This window comes from Pseudonaja textilis, chromosome 2, assembly GCF_049901715.1.
Source record: "Pseudonaja textilis isolate UNSWEBS1 chromosome 2, rPseTex1.2, whole genome shotgun sequence".
Classification (NCBI taxonomy): domain Eukaryota; kingdom Metazoa; phylum Chordata; class Lepidosauria; order Squamata; family Elapidae; genus Pseudonaja; species Pseudonaja textilis.
The window spans coordinates 156,591,553-156,611,115 of record NC_141991.1 but is presented as its reverse complement, the minus strand read 5'-3'; the positions used below and the strand labels follow the sequence as shown (position 1 = coordinate 156,611,115).

The 19,563-nt window shown below is 42.6% G+C and overlaps 1 protein-coding gene across 1 annotated transcript in view; it reads left to right on the top strand.

Moving 5' to 3' along the window:
* Positions 1–15,870, top strand: part of LOC113444535 (calsequestrin-2) — a 66,992-nt gene extending 51,122 nt beyond the window's left edge. Inside the window, exons 10-11 of the mRNA XM_026713345.2 lie at positions 14,573–14,647; positions 15,373–15,870. Of these exons, the coding sequence (XP_026569130.1) occupies positions 14,573–14,647; positions 15,373–15,540 (243 nt within the window). The 3' untranslated portion in view covers positions 15,541–15,870. The remainder of the gene's footprint in view (positions 1–14,572; positions 14,648–15,372) is intronic.
* The last annotated feature ends 3,693 nt before the right edge of the window (positions 15,871–19,563 follow it).

Genomic DNA, 19,563 nt, shown 5'->3' with positions numbered 1-19,563 from the left:
TTCAACCATAAAGACTCCCTTATATAATGCCTTCTAAAATAGCCCTGCGATTTAGTTCCCTTATACCACAGAAAAGCATGCCATCCCAGTAATAAATCATGCCCCTCTAGTGTCAACAATCTAGTCTTTCTTAATGTTATCCAATCTTTAACCCACATTAAATTTGCAGCTTGGTAATACAACTCCCAATTCGGAAGGCCAAAACCTCCTCTAATTCTAGCATCTTGCAGAAGTTTTAATTTTATTCTGGCTTTCTTACCTTGCCATATAAACTTCAACACAATTTTATTTAATTCTTCAAAGTAATCTTTACCAAGCCTGATTGGTATGGTTTGGAATAAATATAAAATTCTGGGTAAAATATTCATCTTGATTGTTGAGATTCTACCTATCAATGACAATTGTAGATTTTCCCATTTTTTCAAATCAGATGCTATCTGTTGTTTAAGTTTAATATAGTTATTCTCTTTCAATGTAGTATATCTTGACGTCAAATATATCCCCAGATATTTAACCTTATTCGTAACTTGAATTTTCAATAAATCTGCCAGTTCATCTCTTTGTTTTAATAACATATTCTTTGTCAAGATCTTTGTTTTATCTTTGTTTATTTTCAAGCCGGCCATCTCACCATAAATCTCTATCTTTTCCAGTAGCTTTAAAGCTGTTCCTAGAGGATCTTCCAAAATAAAAACTAAGTCATCCGCAAAGGCTTGCAATTTAAATTCCTCCTTCTTAATTTTCATTCCTTTTATATTTGGATCCTCTCTAATGTTTCTATTCAGCACTTCCAAAGTCAATACAAATAACAAAGGTGATAATGGGCAACCTTGTCTTGTGCCTTTTCTTATATTAATAGAATCTGTAAAATCTCCCTCTATCATCACTCTTGCCGTTTGTTTGTCATATATGGCTTCTATTGCTTGAATAAATTTTCTAGCAAAGCCCATCTGTTCCAATAACAAGAACATGAATCTCCAATTCACATTATCAAATGCTTTTTGGGCATCTAAAAATACCAAAGCCATTTGTTTTTCAGGGTGTGCCTCGTAATATTCCAAAGTGTCCAGAATTACCCTCATATTATCCCTAATTTGTCTCCTTGGCAGGAATCCATTCTGGTCAGGATGAATAAAGTTATTTAGGTATCTTTTGAGCCTTTCTGCCAAGATGGAAGAAAAGATTTTGTAATCTGCATTCAGTAAAGAAATAGGTCTATAGTTCTTAATTTGTGATGGATCAGCCCCTTCTTTTGGAATAAGTGTGATATAAGCTTCTGACCATGTTTTGGGTATTTTCTTATTTAACATGGCTTCATTCATAACTTCTAACAATGGAGTGCTCAACGATTCTTGTAATGTTTTATAAAATTCTGCCGGGAGCCCATCTGGGCCTGGTGCTTTTCCATTATTCTGCCTATTAAATGCTTCCGTTAGTTCCATCATTGTTATGGTACTTTCTAACATTTTTTCAGTCTCTTCAGATATCTTAGGTAGGTTAGCATTTTGTAGATAAAGCTTAATTCTTTCCTCATCAAAATCCTCCTGTTTATATAATTGTCCATAAAAGTCTTGGATAATTATCTTTTTCTCCTTATTACCATAACACATTTGGCCTTGATCATCTATTAACTGTACTATTTTCCTAGATTCTTTCTCCTTTCTCAATTTGTATGCTAGCCATCTACCTGGTTTATTTGCATCTTCAAAATAGTTCTGTTTAGCACTTCTAATTTTTGTGCCAATTCCTCTTTCTCCGCCTGACCCATCTTATGTTTAATTATATCCATTTTGAATTTAATATCTTTTTCTGTGGCATATTCTGTAATTCTTTTTCCAGTTTTTTATAATCATCTTCTAAAGCTTTAATAGTTTGCCTCTTCCTAATATTCTTTTTCTTTGTATAATCCATTATTAATCCTCTCGCATATGCCTTCATTGTATCCCAAACATTCTGCATTGAAGTATCTTCTTTTTTATTTTCAATGAAAAAGAAGGCCAATTCTTTGCCCATCCATTGTGTAAAGTCTTTTTCCTTTAAGATAGCGTTGTTTAATGTCCATCTAGATCTTCTTCTTTGTCCTTTCCATTTAATTGTCATAGGGTTATGGTCTGCCCATATACCCGTTTCTATATTTATTTCTTGAATGGTAGATATTAGTTCTGATGAGGTCCATATCATATCTATTCTGGACCATGATAAATGTCTATTTGAATAAAAAGTATATTGCTGCGTTTTACCATTTCTTTGTCTCCATATATCTTTTAAATTTAATTCATCTACCATTTAAAAAAAGGATTTAGGGAGAGTCTTTCTATTTTGTTTTAATGCTGTCGCTGTATAGTCCAATTTATTATCTACAACTTACTCAATTGTTATATAGCCCATTGGTCTACATTATAACTCAAATTCCTAACCTATTTTATCACACACTTAATGCTTTTAACTATGACATTAAATTCAAACAACCTTTATCCCTATGAAGGCATGCATTATTTATTAAATTAATCCAAAAGTACTTTAGAATAAACAATATTAATTTCAGCTCTTCCCTTAATCTGTTTTAAACTTTCTTAGTTCAAGTTCTTGGTAAGCTTTTTTGCTTTTAATCATTTTTAAATCCTTATGGTTATTTCTTTAATTTTTATACTAAGCCAGGTCAAAGGATACACACCATGTGGTTTAATTGCTCTGCTGCTTGAAGTCTGTAATTCATATCTTTGCAAGTTTTAAAATGTAATCCAAACATGCATTATTAGAAAGTATAGCTTTGGATGAGTTCCTTAAAAGCAGGCCTGCATGAGGTTGTGCACTTAATACTTTTTCCCCTTTGGTTCCTGGCACAAGTCATCAATAGGAGCCCTCTCAATTCTGCTGGTTTCCTCACAAAGAGCTGCCCCCTGAAGCCCAAGTTGGCTATCTCCTAGCTTCTCCTTGTCCAAGAAGCTCTGCTGGCTAGGGTTTGCCTCCTGGTCACCAGTCTCCATTACTGCAGAGTCTTTGCTATTCGATGTGTTAATTCTTCTTTTTCTCCATCCAGAATTCCCCAATATTCTATAACTTCTTACAATTTAAGAAACATATGTAAAACTATTAAGTATGGGGAATAAGAGGCTGAACCAGGGCTTAGTGCAACAAGGTTTATTTACAAGGACTGAACGTGCTTGCTCAGCCTGGAACTGGCTCGCAGCGAACAGCGAAAGGGCTGGACCCAGCAGCCTGCTTTTATAGCAGGCTGCTGGGGAAACCCAGCCAATGAGAAGGGGCAGCTGCCCCTGCAGCGTGAACGGACCTGGGTGGGAACTTCTTCAAGGTCCAGGGACATAACACCCCTTCCCCCCCAGATGCGAACACGCATAGTCCTTGAGGTATACGGGAGGTTTGTGCTGACGTCCAGAGCGGCGCAACTCTGGTGTGCTGTTTGGTGGATCAGAGTCCGTCGGTGACTGTTGGCTTGATGATGAGTCCCGAGTACCACCCTCGGTCGGAGCAGGTCCGGGGCTAGAAGGGCTGGACGCTGGGAGTGTCCTCACGCCGTCTGGCTCGGATGGGTTGGACGCTAGGTCGCCGCAGTCAGCATTTGGATTCTCTGGTCCGGCTGAAGGTGTTAGCAGGTCATCGGGGTAGATGTTGCTGTGTGGTAGTTGCAGCGGACTCTCACCGGTCTGTGCCCACGAGTCGCGGCTGACGAGGGTGCCCTGGCGTCTCCGAAGCTGGTCCAGATGTCGTCTCCAGACCCGGCCATCTTCCAGCTTAACCCGGTATGATCTGGGTCCTGTGATGGCTACGATTTCTCCCGGGATCCACAATGGGTCGCCAGCGAAGTTTCTCGCGAACACGGGTTCCTGCAAGACAAAATGCCTACTCCCGATGTGGAAGCGAGAGGAGAGTCAGGGCAGTAATGTGGGTGAAGCCTGTCCAATACAGTTCGCAGGCGTCTGCCCATCAGAAGCTCGGCCGGGGACTTGTTGGTTACCGTGCAAGGGGTTGAATGCTGGCTTAACAGGAAACAGGATAGTTTGTGGTGCCAGTCATCCTTGTTGAACCTGGCCAGGGCTTCTTTAGTGGTCCTAACAGCTCTCTCTGCCAGCCCGTTACTGGCAGGATGAAAGGGGGCCGTGAAGATGTGACGAATGCCCAGGTTGGCCGTAAAACGACTGAATTCGGTTGATGCGAATTGGGGACCATTGTCGGAAACAATGGAGTCTGGTAGACCGTGCGTAACGAACAGGCGAGTCAATGCCTTGATGACTGCTTGTGAAGTGGTCGTGGATAGTTGTGCCACATCAATCCACTTTGAGTAAGAGTCTACGACCACGAGGAACATTTTGCCATGCAATGGGCCCGCAAGATCGATGTGAATCCTGGACCAGGGTGCGTTGGCACTTTCCCACTTGGTGGGGGTGGCAATTGGAGGGGATGGACGGAAACCTGGCAGGGATGGCAGGAGCTTACCCATTTGTTGATGTCCTCGTCGAGGCCGGGCCACCAAATGTAGCCGCGCCAACGCCTTCATTCTGACGATGCCCGGGTGGCCCTCGTGCAACGCCTCCAGCACTCGGGTACGCAGAGATGTCGGGATGACCACTTGAGTGCCCCACAGCAGGCAGCCCTGTAAGCTCGCAGTTCCTGTAAGCGGGTCTTAAATGGAGTGAATTTAGCTTCAATGTCACTGCCTGGCCACCCCTCCTCACCCAGTCCAGTACCTGGGCGATCGTTTTGTCCGCTTTGGATTTATTGGCAATATCAAGGGCAGTGATTGGGAGGTCCAGTTGGGTGACTTCAAAAATGGCGTTGACCGGGGCAGGGTCTTCAGCTGGGGCAGGCAGGGGGCAGCGGCTGAGGGCGTCTGCGTGGGACAATGTTTTACCTGGGCGGTGCACGAGTCTATGCGAGTATGCTGCTAGGAAAAGGGTCCATCTGGTCATTCTGGGGGACAGAATTTGAGGGGTCTGCTTGTCACCTGCTAGTAACCCTAAGAGCGGTTTGTGGTCCGTGACTAGCTCGAAAAAGTGGCCAAAGAGAAATTCGTGAAATTTCTTCACCGCTGCAACAGCTGCCAAGGCTTCTTTATCGATCTGACTGTAATTGCGCTCTGTTGCAGAGAGCGTCCTGGAAAAAAAAAGCGATAGGGGCCTCGGAGCCGTTGGGGAGCCTGTGGCTTAAGACTGCCCCAATTCGAAGGGAGATGTGTCTGCTGCCAGTACTAATGGAAGGTTGGGGTCAAACTGGATAAGCACTGCCTCTGATGTGAGTAGCGACTTGACTGTGCGGAAAGCGGAGTCTTCTTTGTGTCCCCAATGCCAAACCGTTTTTATCCAGAAGTCTGTGGAGGGGTTCTGCCACAGAGGCTTTATGGGGCAGGAACGACGCGTAAAAGTTCAAGAGCCCCAAAAAGGCCTGCAGTTCCGCTTTGGAGGTTGGAGTGGGTGCCTCGTGTATTGCCTTAACCTTGGACTCCAGGGGTGAATGCCTGAGGCGTCAATTTTATAACCCAGAAAGTCCACCTGTCTAGTGGCAATGGCACATTTTTCTTTTTTAACTTGAGGCCATGCTGCCTGAACCTCTCTAGGACTGCTCGAACTCTCTGGAAGAGTTGGGGTCTGTTCCTGGCCGAGACTAAGATGTCATCAAGTAGGGTACTACTCCAGGAAGGCCCTGTAAAATCCGCTCCATGAGGGATTGAAAAATGCCTGGGGCAATACTTACGCCAAACTGGAGACGCTTGCACCGGAAGGCACCCTGTGGGTGACAATGGTCTGAAGTTCTGCCGTTTGGTCATCAACAGGGAACTGTTGATATGCTTGAGACATGTCCAATTTGGCAAAGATAGTGCCAGGTTCAAAAGTATGTAATAAATGCTGAATGACGGGTACTGGATAAGCGCTAACTTGCAAGAATTTATTGATTGTGGTCTTGTAGTCTGAGCAAATTCTCAGGCTACCATCTTTTTTGAGGGGTGTGACGATGGGCGTCTCCCATTTGGCGAAGTCTGTAGGCTCCAGGATCCCTTGTTTTAGTAATTTATCTAATTCAAGGTCTAATTTAGGCCAAATGGCGAATGGAACTCTGCGAGGTTTTAACCGAATTGGGACTGCCTGGGGATCGACTGAAAATGAGATAGGGGTGCCATTATAACACCCTAACTCATCACTGAATACGTCTGAGTAATCAGCAAACAGGGAGTCCGTGTCAGAGGTTGAGGTAGCATGGACTCCTGTTAGCCCTAAACCGAGGTGGGGAAACCAATCAAGTCCCAAAAGTGTAGGGAGGTTGCCGCTCACTACCACTAGAGGTAGGTGGCCCTTAAAGGTTTTAAAATTAACAAAAAACTTGCCTCTGCCGATTACAGGAATGGTCTTCCCCTGGTAGTCCTTTAGGCTAAGCTGGCACTTCTGGAGTCGGTTTCTTGATAGGCTGGGTTGAAGCTCCTTGAGGGTGTTCCAGGAAATAATGGAGAGCGCTGACCCCGTGTCAACCTCCATGTTGCAAGGTTTACCTTCTAATAAGACGGAAAGAGAGATTTTACTAATAGAATAGCAAGTGTGATTAGCGCAGAGGTGTGTGCGACAGTTTAATACTTGCCTTTGGGGCCCGGCATGTGCGAATGAAGATGCCCTTTGTGCTACGTTGTGTGAGGCTTGGCATACTCTTGCAATGTGCCCCTTCTTATGGCAGTTGTTGCAAGTGGCTCCTTTGAATTTGCATGTGGTCCTCAGGTGAGGTCCACCACAGGAAAGGCACAGGGTGATGTGCTTGGATGGCCCGGTGTTATCTTGTCTGGATCCTGCCTGCGGGCGCCTGGCGTTTGTGAGGCGGTGAATGTCGGCCTCGTCACTTGGGTCTTCCTCGTTGACCACCTCTTCTGAGTGGACGGGAACTGCTGTTTGCTTGGTGACAGGACCTTGGATCTCGGTGGCTGAATGAGATGCCAGCTCCTCTGCCAGGGCTTCCTCGATGGCTTGAGCGAGGTTAAGGTCTTTTTTGGCGAGCAGCCGTCTTTGTAGGTGCGGGTCCTTGACCCCGCAGACCAGCTGGTCTAGGAGCATGTCATCAAGATAGCTGCCAAACCCACAATGGAGTGCTGCAGTCTTGAGAGCAGCCATGTACTGATTGATGCTCTCTTTGTCCCCCTGCTTCCTCATTCTGAAGGTGAAGCATCTGGCAATCTGTGAAGGTCTAGGAGAATAGTGGTTAGTAAGGATTTCTAACAGTTCTGTCCAGGGGACATTTTTTAACTCACGTGGAGCCACAAGAGCTGTGGCTGTATCGAAGACGATGGCTCCACAGTAGGTCAGGAAATATGCTTTCTTTCGGTGTTCCCCTGCATCAGCCAATCCAATGGCGTCGATGTAATGATTAAACCGATTCTTGTATGATTCCCACTTCTCCTCATCCGGCTTGAACGCTGGGAAGGCTGGATTGGAGTTCATGTTGTGGGTCTACTGGTTAACCTGTTGGGGAAAATGCTCTCTCTCTGGGTAGCAGTAGAGGTTTAGTGCCTGTGCTAGGCAAGTGACTTCAGCTCTGGGGAAATTTCGCAATTCCCTTCTCTCTCTCTGGGGATCAGAAGGTGTTTAGACTGCAACGGTCGTTGGCAGCGTCTTTTGAAATTCGCGCCTGTGTGGGCGTTAGCGATTTTGTAATACAACGCTGTGTTGTATTTGAATGTGCTTCAGCTGACAGCTGTTTGAATTTCGCGCCTAAACGGCACGAGCGGCTGCGGCTCGCAGCATTACACTTCCTCTGTAGCTTATGCTAACGAGCGGCTACAGGCGCTTCTCACTTTCACTAGCTTGTTTGCTGATCGCTTTCTCTCTGGGTTGCGATCAGCGTTTGCCTATTTTGGCTGATCGCTCTCTCTCTGGGCTGCGGATCAGCGTTTTAGTGATTCAGCGTTCGTTCTCAGTTCGGGCTGATCGCTCTCTCTGGGTTGCGGTCAGCGTTTGCCCTTATTTTGGCTGATCGCTCTCTCTCTGGGCTGCGGATCAGCGTTTTAGTGATTCAGCGTTGCAGCTTGCCTCTGGTAGCCATCCCACCTTCGTCGCCAGTATTAAGTATGGGGAATAAGAGGCTGAACCAGGGCTTAGTGCAACAAGGTTTATTTACAAGGACTGAACGTGCTTGCTCAGCCTGGAACTGGCTCGCAGCGAACAGCGAAAGGGCTGGACCCAGCAGCCTGCTTTTATAGCAGGCTGCTGGGGAAACCCAGCCAATGAGAAGGGGCAGCTGCCCCTGCAGCGTGAACGGACCTGGGTGGGAACTTCTTCAAGGTCCAGGGACATAACAAAAACATTTTTCCTCAGTGTTTTTCAATACCAGGTTTCTGAATTTCACAAAAGGAATACAAGGGTCAGTTGATTTTATATAATTCTATTTTATAATCTGTAGAAATCTGTGGTTTTCAAACTTTTGATAACTGTTCTGTGAGTGAGGAAAGCAAGCCTCACTTCTTCCTTTTCTTTTTTTTCTTCAGTGGTTAAAGTTGCTTTATTTTATTTATTTATTTAATTTGTTAAATTTATTTGCCGCCTGTTTCACTACTTTAGGCAGAATTTATAAGGCATTCATAAACAATATTTATAAGACAGCGCAACTCAAACAGTGTGGTTCTAGGCTGAATCCGTTTCTTTATTTTAAAGCAAACTGCTGCAAATATTGAATAAGATTGTCTTTGCTTTAGCAATGTCAGTTATAATTATATTTTAAAAATTAAGGGCAGTTTTACTGTATATATTCACAACCAGTTTTCTGAGTCATATATTAAAATTCAAATAGGATTAGACTTTCAATCATTTATGCAAAAGGTTTCTTTCTTTGGTCAACACATCGTCCTATTTGGAAATATTCAAATAACTCAATCTAGAAGCATTTTCTTATGTGTTCCACATGAGAGCACATAATTTTTTAAAATTCCATTTGAATTTTTCTCAATGTATCTTGAAATTTAATGAAATAGAAAGGAAGATAATTATATTATTAAAATACATACATTAAAATATTTGATATATAACATAATTTATTAGTTGGTATATAAATATTTAATATTTAAATGCTATTCAATATTTAGAAAGTAAGAGTCTGTCGCAAAATGATTGCGGCCAGAAGGGTTTTTTTAACCAGTCTTAAATGGCCATGAGCATGGGAGAGAAGTATCTTAAAAATGCATTGCCAATATATCCGGAATGTGCTTTTAGTATGAGATTGCATAAAATGTTATGTCTGATTTTGTTTTTATCCAAAGAGTGTGGAACAAGCTATCAGTACTGCTAAATCACAATTGCTGGCACACAAAGGTTTAGCATTTATGTGTGCACCAAGACTTAATCGTGCACAGCATGGTGCTGCAGCAGCTACGTCTTTTCACCAGGAAATGGCCCTAGATGTCTGCTATCCAGCATTCTCCTGCCCCTGAAAGCCTTACTCGCTTCCTTTGTCACTGTTGAAATGGAGCCCCTGTACAGTGATGGACAATCAGGCTAAACAGAACCATATCCCAGAGGAAACCTGCTGCATTGTCTCTTGCCTCTGTCTTTTAGCTTCTTGTTGCTTGCATCAGGAGACAATTCAGAGCTTTACCTCCCACCAAGATTGATTCTGTTCCTACCATGATGTCTTCAGCTTCTAGCTCTTACTGTTTCTTGTATAGTTCAAAATGCCCCCAACTAAATTTTCTCCACACATCCTTCAACTCACAGGTAATTGAAAATTATGTTTGAGGGAAACTTTAAATTGAAAACTGACTGGTCTGCCCCTATATCTTGGCTGCAAATGGGTAGTTGACCATTAGGTGGAAATGAAGTCCTAACCTCAAACTTTGTGACCCAAAGGTGCTGTTTGAAGAGGCAGCTGACTTTTTGGGTTTTTCTTTGAAGAAGTTTCACTTCTCATCCAAGAAGCTTCTTCAGCTCTGACTGGATGGTGGGGAATGGAAGGAGTTTTACTCCTTGCAGACAGCTGGTCATTTGCATTCTTTTAGTGCAGTGGTTCCCAAAGTGGGCGGTACTGTCCCGTGGAGGGCGGTGGGATGCCTTGGGGGGTGCTAAGAGGCAAGGGGGCCAGCAGGGGGCGCTAAGGGGAGGCAGGGGGGCGTTCAAGGAGCTGGCCCCGCAGGCTCACTGACTGCCGGCCCTGCAGCCCATTGACTGTTTCATCGCTCTGTAGCTGGCGCCTTGAATATGAAACCCGCGCGCGGCGAGCCTTGCCAAGCTGGTGGGGGAGAGGTGGTAGAAAGGGGCCTTAGCTTGTAGGCTTCCCTCTCCGGTGGAAGCAGTGGAGGTGTGCCAGAAAGCAAAACGCTTCCAAGTCGCACAGTGGAAGGGGTGGGTGGAAGGACCCTCTTCCCCAGAGGAGAACAAGGGAGCGCGCAGCGCCCGCCTGGCCTCTGCCTCTCCAGCCAGTCAGGCTTGTGCACAGGATGCGGGGGGTGCAGCTGTGGCTCTCCAAGGCATGTGGCTTGATTCGGTTTGGCTCTATGTGGCCAGCCCAGACCTAGAACCTAGCCTCCCTCTGCAGCCCGGTTCTTCCGACCGAGCCCTGCGCTTGCTTGCTTGCTTGCTTACTTTCTAAGTGATTGTTCCCTCCACCTCCGCTGGTCTGGGCTGCTTCCTCACGCCTTCCTGCTCCCGGGCAGAGCATTGCAAAATTGGATGCCAAAGAAAGAACTGGGGCAGGGGGCTGCAGAAGGGGCAGAGGGGCAGCTGCATTAAGGAGAAGGAAGATCTTAGCCATGGTTTATTGACTAAGCTGGAATCAAACAGCATGCTAAACTCTAACCAGAATGGCTGGGTTGATATATTCAGTCCTTGTTTCTCAACCTTGGCAACTTGTGTGGACTTCAATTCCCACTCTGGCTTTGCTCTACTTTCCCAAAGTGCTGCTGCTGTTGCATTCTGTCTGTCTGTCTGTCTATCCATACATCCCTCTAAAAGGTCTATTTGTCTGCCTGCCTGCCTTCCTGCCTACCTACCTACCTACCTGCCTGCCTGTCTTTCTGTCTACCTACCTGCATACCAATATAGATCTATCTATCTATCTATCTATCTATCTATCTATCTATCTATCTACTTATCTACTTATCTACCAATCTGTCTACCTACCTACCTATCCATACATTCATCCAAAAGGCCTGCCTGCCTGCCTGCCTGCCTGCCTGCCTGCCTGCCTGCCTACCTACCTATCTATCTATCTATCTATCTATCTATCTATCTATCTATCTATCTATCTATCCCTCCCTCCCTCCCTCCCTCCCTCCCTCCCTCCCTCTTTCTCTCTCTCTCTCTCTCTCCATCTATCCATGTTCGAAGCACCAGCCCCATAGGCACATTGGGAAAGTAGAGCAAAGCCAGTTTGGGAGGGAGAGAAGGAGGGAGGGGGAGAGAGAGAGAGAGAGAGAGAGAGAGAGAGAGACCTTATGCATCAGGCCTAGTTTAGACTGAGGCCCTTTTCCACATTGAAACATCTTTGGCTTCTATTAAAGGTTTTGTGGATGAAACATGGTCAAGACTATCAGGAAGCTCTCACATTTTGTTGAGGCTTTAAACAGGATGCATTGGACCAGATCTCCACCCCAAAAATTACTTTTCTCCAATGTATTACCGTGCCAATTCTGAAGAAAGCAAGACAAAAATGCACTGGTAAATTACAAGGAAAACACATACACTCCGTTCTAACCCTACTGGAGCAGGTGATTGGACTAGAATAGATATCTCATTATCTTTCTTCTCCCTCCCTCCCTCCTTCTTTATTTCTTTTTCTTTCTGTCCCTTCCTTCCATCCCCCCTCTTTCTTTGTCCCCTATTCTTTCTTTCCCTTTTCTATTTCTTCCTTCTCTCTTTCTCTCTGTCTCTCTCTTTTCTCTCTCTTCCCCTCTCTCAGGCTCACCCCATTGACTTGACTTGCTTGGGCAGGTCCCTCCAGTGCAGTGGGCTCAATGGGGTGGACCTGCAGGGCCGGCATCTAGAATACGGCAATGGCAGCATATTTGAAAAGTAGAGCAAAGTCAGAGGTCGGTAATTTTTGCTGCAAAGAATCACAAAAGCTTCTGGGTTGTGCACAAGATGTCAATGCAATTTAGCAACATAAAATAAAGAGATACAAATAAAACAAATAAACAAGAATCGGCAAAGCATTTCTGATTAGATTTTATTCACTACAATCTAATCAGAGATGCTTTGCCAATTCTAGTCCAATGACCTGCTCCAGCAGGGTTAGAAGGGTTAGAAGGGAGTGTGTGTGTATGTGTATGTGTATGCATAGCTGTCAAAACTCCCAAAACAGGTCAAGTACCTCTGGGGAGGCCAGTCATAAATTAGAACACTTGCTAAACAACCGGCCATTAAGTGAGGACCACTTGTTTGCCAGTTACCTGGCCACACCCACCCAGTCACATGACCACCAAACCACACCTGCCCAGTCATGTGACCAGCAAGCCATGCCCAGCCAGCAAACTGCACCAGCCAGTCACGTGACCAGCAAGCCATGCCCACCCAGTCACATGACCAGCAAGCCACGCCTACCCAGTCACATGACCGGCAAGCCATACCCTCAAATTAGGCCACGCCCACAGAAATTTGAATCCCACCCCTGGGTGGGGGGCACTGAGGATGAGTTTGTAGCACCAAAGGGCCGGTGGACTGAAAAAGTTTGGGAACCACTGTTTTAGCAAGTCATTGGGGTCACCTGGAGGTTTATCTGTCTCACCTAAGTGGTGCAAATGTGTCTGGAGTTTTCTTGGAACTATTGAAAGGACTGTGTTCTAGACTGGAGATAGATGATGTCATGGACTGGAGATAGATGATGTCGTATTCCTCCCCCTCTGTTGAGAGAGGGCTTTCAATTTTGACATCGCCTCTTTGACCCCTCTTTCAAAACAGAGGTCCTCTCTGTCCAAAATGTGGACTTTACTATCTTCAAAAGAGTGGCCTTTGTCTTTTAAATGCAGATGGACTGCTGAATGTAGTCCTGGTGGGTTTGTTCTCCTATGTTGTGCCATGTGCTTATGAAGTGCTTGTTTTGTTTCCCCAATGTTCAGATTTGCACATGTCTCACAGTATTGTACTACATATACCACACTGCTCAGTTGGTGTCTGGGTGTTTTATCCTTGGGGTGGACAAGCTTCTGCCTTAGTGTATTCTTGGGTTTGAAGTGTGCACATATGTTATGTTGGCTGGAGATCCTCCTGAGCTTCATTCCTGCAACGTATGGAATGGCAACGTTGCTTCATTTATCGTTCTCTTCATTATCTGTTATGGAGGAGCTCCTGTGGGGTCTACTTTAGATCTGATATAGGCCCACATCTTTGATGTGTTTTCATTCTTTTTCTTTCCCATCTTTGCTGGTAGGCAGGTCTTCAGCTCAGTGGTATAGGGTTCTGATGACTCCCATTTTGTGCTCCAGTGGGTGATGGGAATCAAAATATAAATATTGATCTGTGTGAGTGGGTTTTCTGTAAATCTCAATGTTAAGGCTTCTGTCTTCCTTAATATGTACTGCACAGAAAGGCTAGACTATTTTCCTTAACATTTTCCCATGTGAATTTGTCCACAGAGTTGATATGTTTGGTAAATACTTCCAATTCCCGTATTTTGATCTTAACCCAAGTGTCATCCACATACCTATACCATGAGCGGGTGAAATTCCTATGAAAGAATCTAAGGCTTTGGTTTCTGCCTGTTCCATGTAGAGATTTGCCACAATGGGGAACACCGATGAATCCATGGCACAGCCGTGGTTTTGTCTGTAGAAATCTTCATTGTATTTAAAATAGGTAGTGGTCAGGTAGAGGTCCAGCATGGCACATATGTGGTCTGGGCTGAGGTTGGTTCTGTCACCTAAAGTGCTGTCTTGTAGCAGTCGTTTTTTCACTACCATGACAGCTTCAGTAGTTGGAATGCAGGTGAAGAGGGAAGTCACATCATAGGAAACCATGGTTTCATCGAGGTCTGGTTTTAGTTTCCAAATTTTTCTAGTGAAGTCCTGTGAATTGTTGATATGATGGATCATGTTGCAAACTAGAGGAGCTATAAGGTGTTTAGATATTTACAATGTTGTAGGTGACACAGTTGATGCTGCTGACAATTGGTCTGAGTGGAGTTCCCTCTTTGTAGATTTTGGGGAGTCCATATATGCACGAGGTAGCTTCCCCAGGGTAAAGAAAGAGGGGTCAAAGAAGCCATCTATGTCAAAATTGAACAGCCCTCTCTCAACTGAGGGAGAAGGATATGACATCATCTATCTCCAGTCTACAACACAGTCCTTTCAATAGTTCCAAGAAGCCTGCACACCCATTTGCACCATTCAGGTGACCTGATGATACAGATAAGCCACCAGGTGACATTAACGACTCTCTAAAAGCATGCAAATGACCATCCAGTCAGAGCTGAAGAAGCTTTTTGGACGAGAAGCGAAACATCTTCAAAGAAAAACCAGAACGTCCAGTTGCTTCTTGAAAAAGTACCTTTGGGACAGCCATGACCTAGATGACTGAGAATCTCCATAGACATCAGACTTTTTGAGTTCACAATATGAATACAAGTGTAAGTATGTTTTTCTTTTCTTTTGCTTCTACAGCTGATCACATACTGGGAAAAGACATTCAAGATTGACCTGTTCAAGCCTCAAATTGGTGTGGTGAATGTCACCGATGTGAGTATCAGCTGACTCAGTTTCAGTGGCCTTAGCATCAAGGCTACTGGATCTGGCTTTGTGCGTCATTATAACTTTGAAAGATACCTAAATGAAAGTTTATTAAATCAAGTATTTTGCTGTCACAGTCAGCTCCTTAGTGATGGATGCCTGTCAAGGACTTGTCTATTTCTGTAAACATGGATAGGCAATTTGTATTCCTTGGCTTAATTGTAAAAGCCCTATCTCTTGTGAAACTTCTGGGAAGATTATCTCTGTGTAGGGTTCTGGGGGAAAAAAACTCAAGATAATAAGAGAAACAAAAAGAGAGGTGCAGGGAAAGGCAAAGGATGTCTCCAAGAGCAGATGGGCAACTTATCCTCTATTCTTGTTCCAGTTAGTATTTATCAACAATTGTGATTATCCCAAATTTCTGGAATAATTCAAAGGAATTTTATTTTAGCATGTGTATCTTAACAATATGATAATTTTAAAAATGATTATTTGCCATTTTTATTTGTTAACATGTATCATATGGTCATGTAGTATTACTATTTATATTTGAAAGCTTTTGTATTCAGTTTATAAGGAGGAAATGTAGGATGGAATCCACAAATGATTTTTCCGTCATTTCCAGTTTCCTAAACTCCCATTTTATAAGTAATTGGAGAAGATATAAGATTTAAACTTATTTTGCTCCAAAATTCCCAGTATTCTGTGAAGAAAATGTTCACCCTTCCTTTCAGGCTGACAGTGTCTGGATGGACATCAGGGATGATGATGAACTCCCTACAGTTGAGGAATTAGAAGATTGGATAGAAGATGTGCTTTCTGGCAAAATAAACACAGAAGATGATGATGACGATGATGACGATGATGACGATGATGATGATGATGATGATGATGATGATTAGGGTATTAGCTCATTGAATACTGAACACCAAAATCTGTGTGCCTCAAGATACTATGCCTTACAGTATTTCTCTTCTAAAGGGAAAATACTGTTCTTTTTGACTTCTAAGGGTCATTGAAAATTCATAGTCTTGATCCCTTTTATTTGACCCTCTTCCCAAATACCATCTTCTCTCTTCTGGCTTCCACAATATGTACTCTATACCAGTAAGTCAGAAATTATTATTTTTTAATTGTGCAAGCTCAGTGTTTATGCTCCCTACCGGAAACTTTAAATCTATGAATATGTTTGTTCATAAGAATAAGAAAAAATAAAGAATTATATAATAGTTCATGAGTTACCAAGGTCATTTCTACCCTACACTACTGCCAAAAGAGTGGCTTTTCAAGATGTTGAAAATGGAAACAGTGGAGAACAATAGGCCTTTTCTCCCTGTTCTTCTGTCCCTTGGGATTATGGGCTCATATTTTCTCCATGTGCCATTTGTGTAGGACATGTCCTCTATAATGGAATTTCAGTCTTTGAGTCAAACTGCTGCTGAAGTTCATTGTTTTCCTGTTTCCTGCTACTTACTTTCCTGACAGCAGCAGTAGAGATGACACCCCCCTCCCCAATTTTAATGGCCTCATTTCTGAGATTCAGTAAGAGGAACCCTGTGTGGTAGCACTTTCCCAAGTGGCATACTTTCTTCCCATCTTGGAGACCAGAGGAAAACAAATGGCAGGGGATGTGGGGTAGAGTCCATTTGGCTTTCTTTTGGAATAACTTGCATTTATTCTCCAAATGGGTCTAGGACAATTTGCCACAGCCAGCTCACCATGGCCATCTTGCCATGGCTATCCATGCAATTCCATATTTGACATTATTTCCATTGACAAAAATGGAAATAATGTTGGAGAAACTGTGGTGGATAACATTTATTGTGTTGAGTTATCCCACATAGAATTTTCCATGGTGAGTAGTTTCACGGCAAGTTGGTCATGAGGAGATGGCCGGGGTGAATTGTCCCGTTCTGCTCCAAACACCAAAAGGAAATAATTGGGGAATCACCAGTAGTGACTGATGTTGAAATTGCTTGATTCAGAATATGTATTTCCCATACTTTGTAATGCTTATGTTCTATTCTTAGAACCTGTCCAATTGAAATGTAAAAAGAAATTCTGATTGATGCAGGATTTCATTTCATCTTACCTCATTTCTGTGCTTATCAATACTCAGTCTGCAATAAAGCTATCTGGGCCATCCAACACTGGCCTGCTTTCTAGAGGCTGATATCCAAGTTTCCTCCTCCATAATCAAAATATGATTAGCCAATATGAGAATACTGTGTGTAAATGATTGATCAGGATTCCCATTTCCATTAAAACTCCATGTGCACATATAACTTTTTTTATTTATCCAATTAAACATAGACTACACGCTTGGAAGGGGCATTGGAGGTCTTCCTAGTCCAACCAGGTGCTTGAGCAGGAGATCTTATACCATTCCAGACAAATGGTTGTCCAATCTCTTCTTGAAAACTTCCAATGATTGAAAACCCATAATTTCTGGTTTATATCACCACCAATCATGTTTCAAATTATGTGCAGCTGATATGTTATTATCTGAAGGTCTTTCCCTTTTTGCACCTACTAACTTTACAAAAATTGATCTTGCAACATTGTTTTCTGCCACATTTCCATGATGTTGCCTTTGTCTTATCCTGGAAATTTCTCATGAGTGAGAGGGGCTTGTCATCTTTGCTCTACCAGTGATAGCGTTTCTCCATTTATTCTGTCCAAGGAAAATGTCGTGATGTGCTATGATTGATAACAAATTTCATGTTGGGTAGATGAGTTCATTGCTTTAATTCAGCAAAGGGGAAAGCCCCAAATATAGTCACAGAATATATTTCTTATAAGCTTTTCATCACTCTTACTGGTACATTGAAATTATTAGTTGAGATGAACTGGAAAAAGAATTATTTTTCAAAATGAAGTTATTTATTCACCTGACTTCCTGATTTCAGTCTAAACATCTCATACTATTTTCAAATGTCTTGGGGTTTTGCTTCAAAATGTTTTATGACAGCCCTATTCTAGTTCCTCCAAAAGGGGAAGGATTGTATTGTAAGCTTGGTCTGTAATGCTGTCCATGCTGTCACTGTTATTTTATTCATGTATTGTATGTTTGGAAAAGGTCACCTTTCTTAATGCAACTTTATTGCTTTGTCATGTGATTGGATCTCCAATTGTGCAGGGATTTCAATTGCATTAAACATCTGCATCTGATAGATGGATGGGGAGTTTGATCCAACTCCCCCACCCACAAATTTTATGGTAGTCACCAAATGGGACACTACCATGTCCAATTTTATGATTAAGCAAACACTGCAGTTGTTAAATGAACACTGCAGTCATTAAGCAGACTTGGCAGTTGTTAAGCAAACCTGTTTTCACCAATGGGCAATTTTGCTGGAAATTATAAGTAAACCAGAAACCGGCAAAATCTGTTAAAATTGCAATTATGTGATCACAAAATACTGCAAACAGCTGAAAGTGTGAGCTGATTGTTAAACACCCAAAATGTGATCCAGTGACTGTGATGGGTGACACAGGTCATAACTTTGAAAATGGGTTATAAATAGCTCTGTGAAGGTCTGTCATAACTTTGAATGATTGCTCAGTGACTGGTCAGTAAGTGAAGACTACTTCCATTAGTATTATTCTTGGAACATTACCCTGAAACTGTTAATTCCATAGAGTCAGCATCTGAGGTAGCTCATGGCTTAGGATTTCTAAGCTTCAGCCTCTTTTTTTCATACCATGAACTATGTTGAATCTGGACCTGTGAATGAGATCCCAGTTCAGTGCTTTCTTTTACCAGCAGTCATTAATCGAGAACACTACTGCCTAGCCAGTATTGGACATTGTACCCACAGGTCTTCAAAAGGGTAGAAGTTATGATTGTTCAGAAGAAGGAGAAGTAATGCCTGCATGTCCTCTTCCCTTGCTTAAATTGGTTTGATATTGCCTGTGAATAAGTTCCACCAGGATCCTACTTTTGTTTGGTGATATCAAAAGCACCTGGGCAGTGAGGATAGAAGAGTGATGCTATTCTTTGCTCCCAGCTCCATTCATGTAACACTGTCCTATTGTCCCAGACAAATGTCAAGTAATTTTGATGCCCAAACATTAACAATAAGCAAGTACTGCATTTAATGCCATTATATTGGGTTTTGGTTTGTGAGGCACTGAGCACTGTTCATATTATCATCTCTGAATATAATTTACTTGGACACAAATACACTTCTGTTGTGAGTTACACACTGTGCTAAGCCATAAAATGATTGCAATTTTATGGATTAGGGAACATCTGAGTCCAGTTAATTGTGGCTTATGTAGGGTTAAGCAAACCATATGTCTTTGTGCTATTTTACCATTCTCCCACAAGTATTTTTTCTTAACATAATGCTGCTAATAAGAAATATGAATCTGAATTTCATATATGGATATATGGTTGTCAAATATATGAAGTATTATAATTTCACACATTGCAATGAAGATCTAAAAGAAGAAAATATGTTTTGATGCTTTATGACAAAGGAAGTAGTTTTAATCAGGAATTTTCCCATTGAACTTTGCAGTTCTGTTTACCCTAGCTAATTCTTCTTGCTCTCATTTTTCTTAGATATGATTAGAAAGTATGAAGTATGTCACGCATCTCAAGTGACTTTTGGTTGCTGAAGAGGGTACATATCTAAGAATTATGCATATGTAGCTAACACAAACATTTCATTGTTTCATTATTTGACAGTTATTTTTAACATAATAGGCCAATATAATGTGAAATACATCCAAATGGGAAAAATATTACACATAAGAAGGAAAAATTTCTGGATACTGCTAGGAAGTAGCCATGAAGACACTAAATCTTGTTTAATACTCTTCCAAAGAGGAACATAATTATTTTCAAACAGTTTTATATTTGTATTTGTCAACTTAACCCCTAAGTATTTCACCTTTTTCTCAACCTTAAAGCAGGG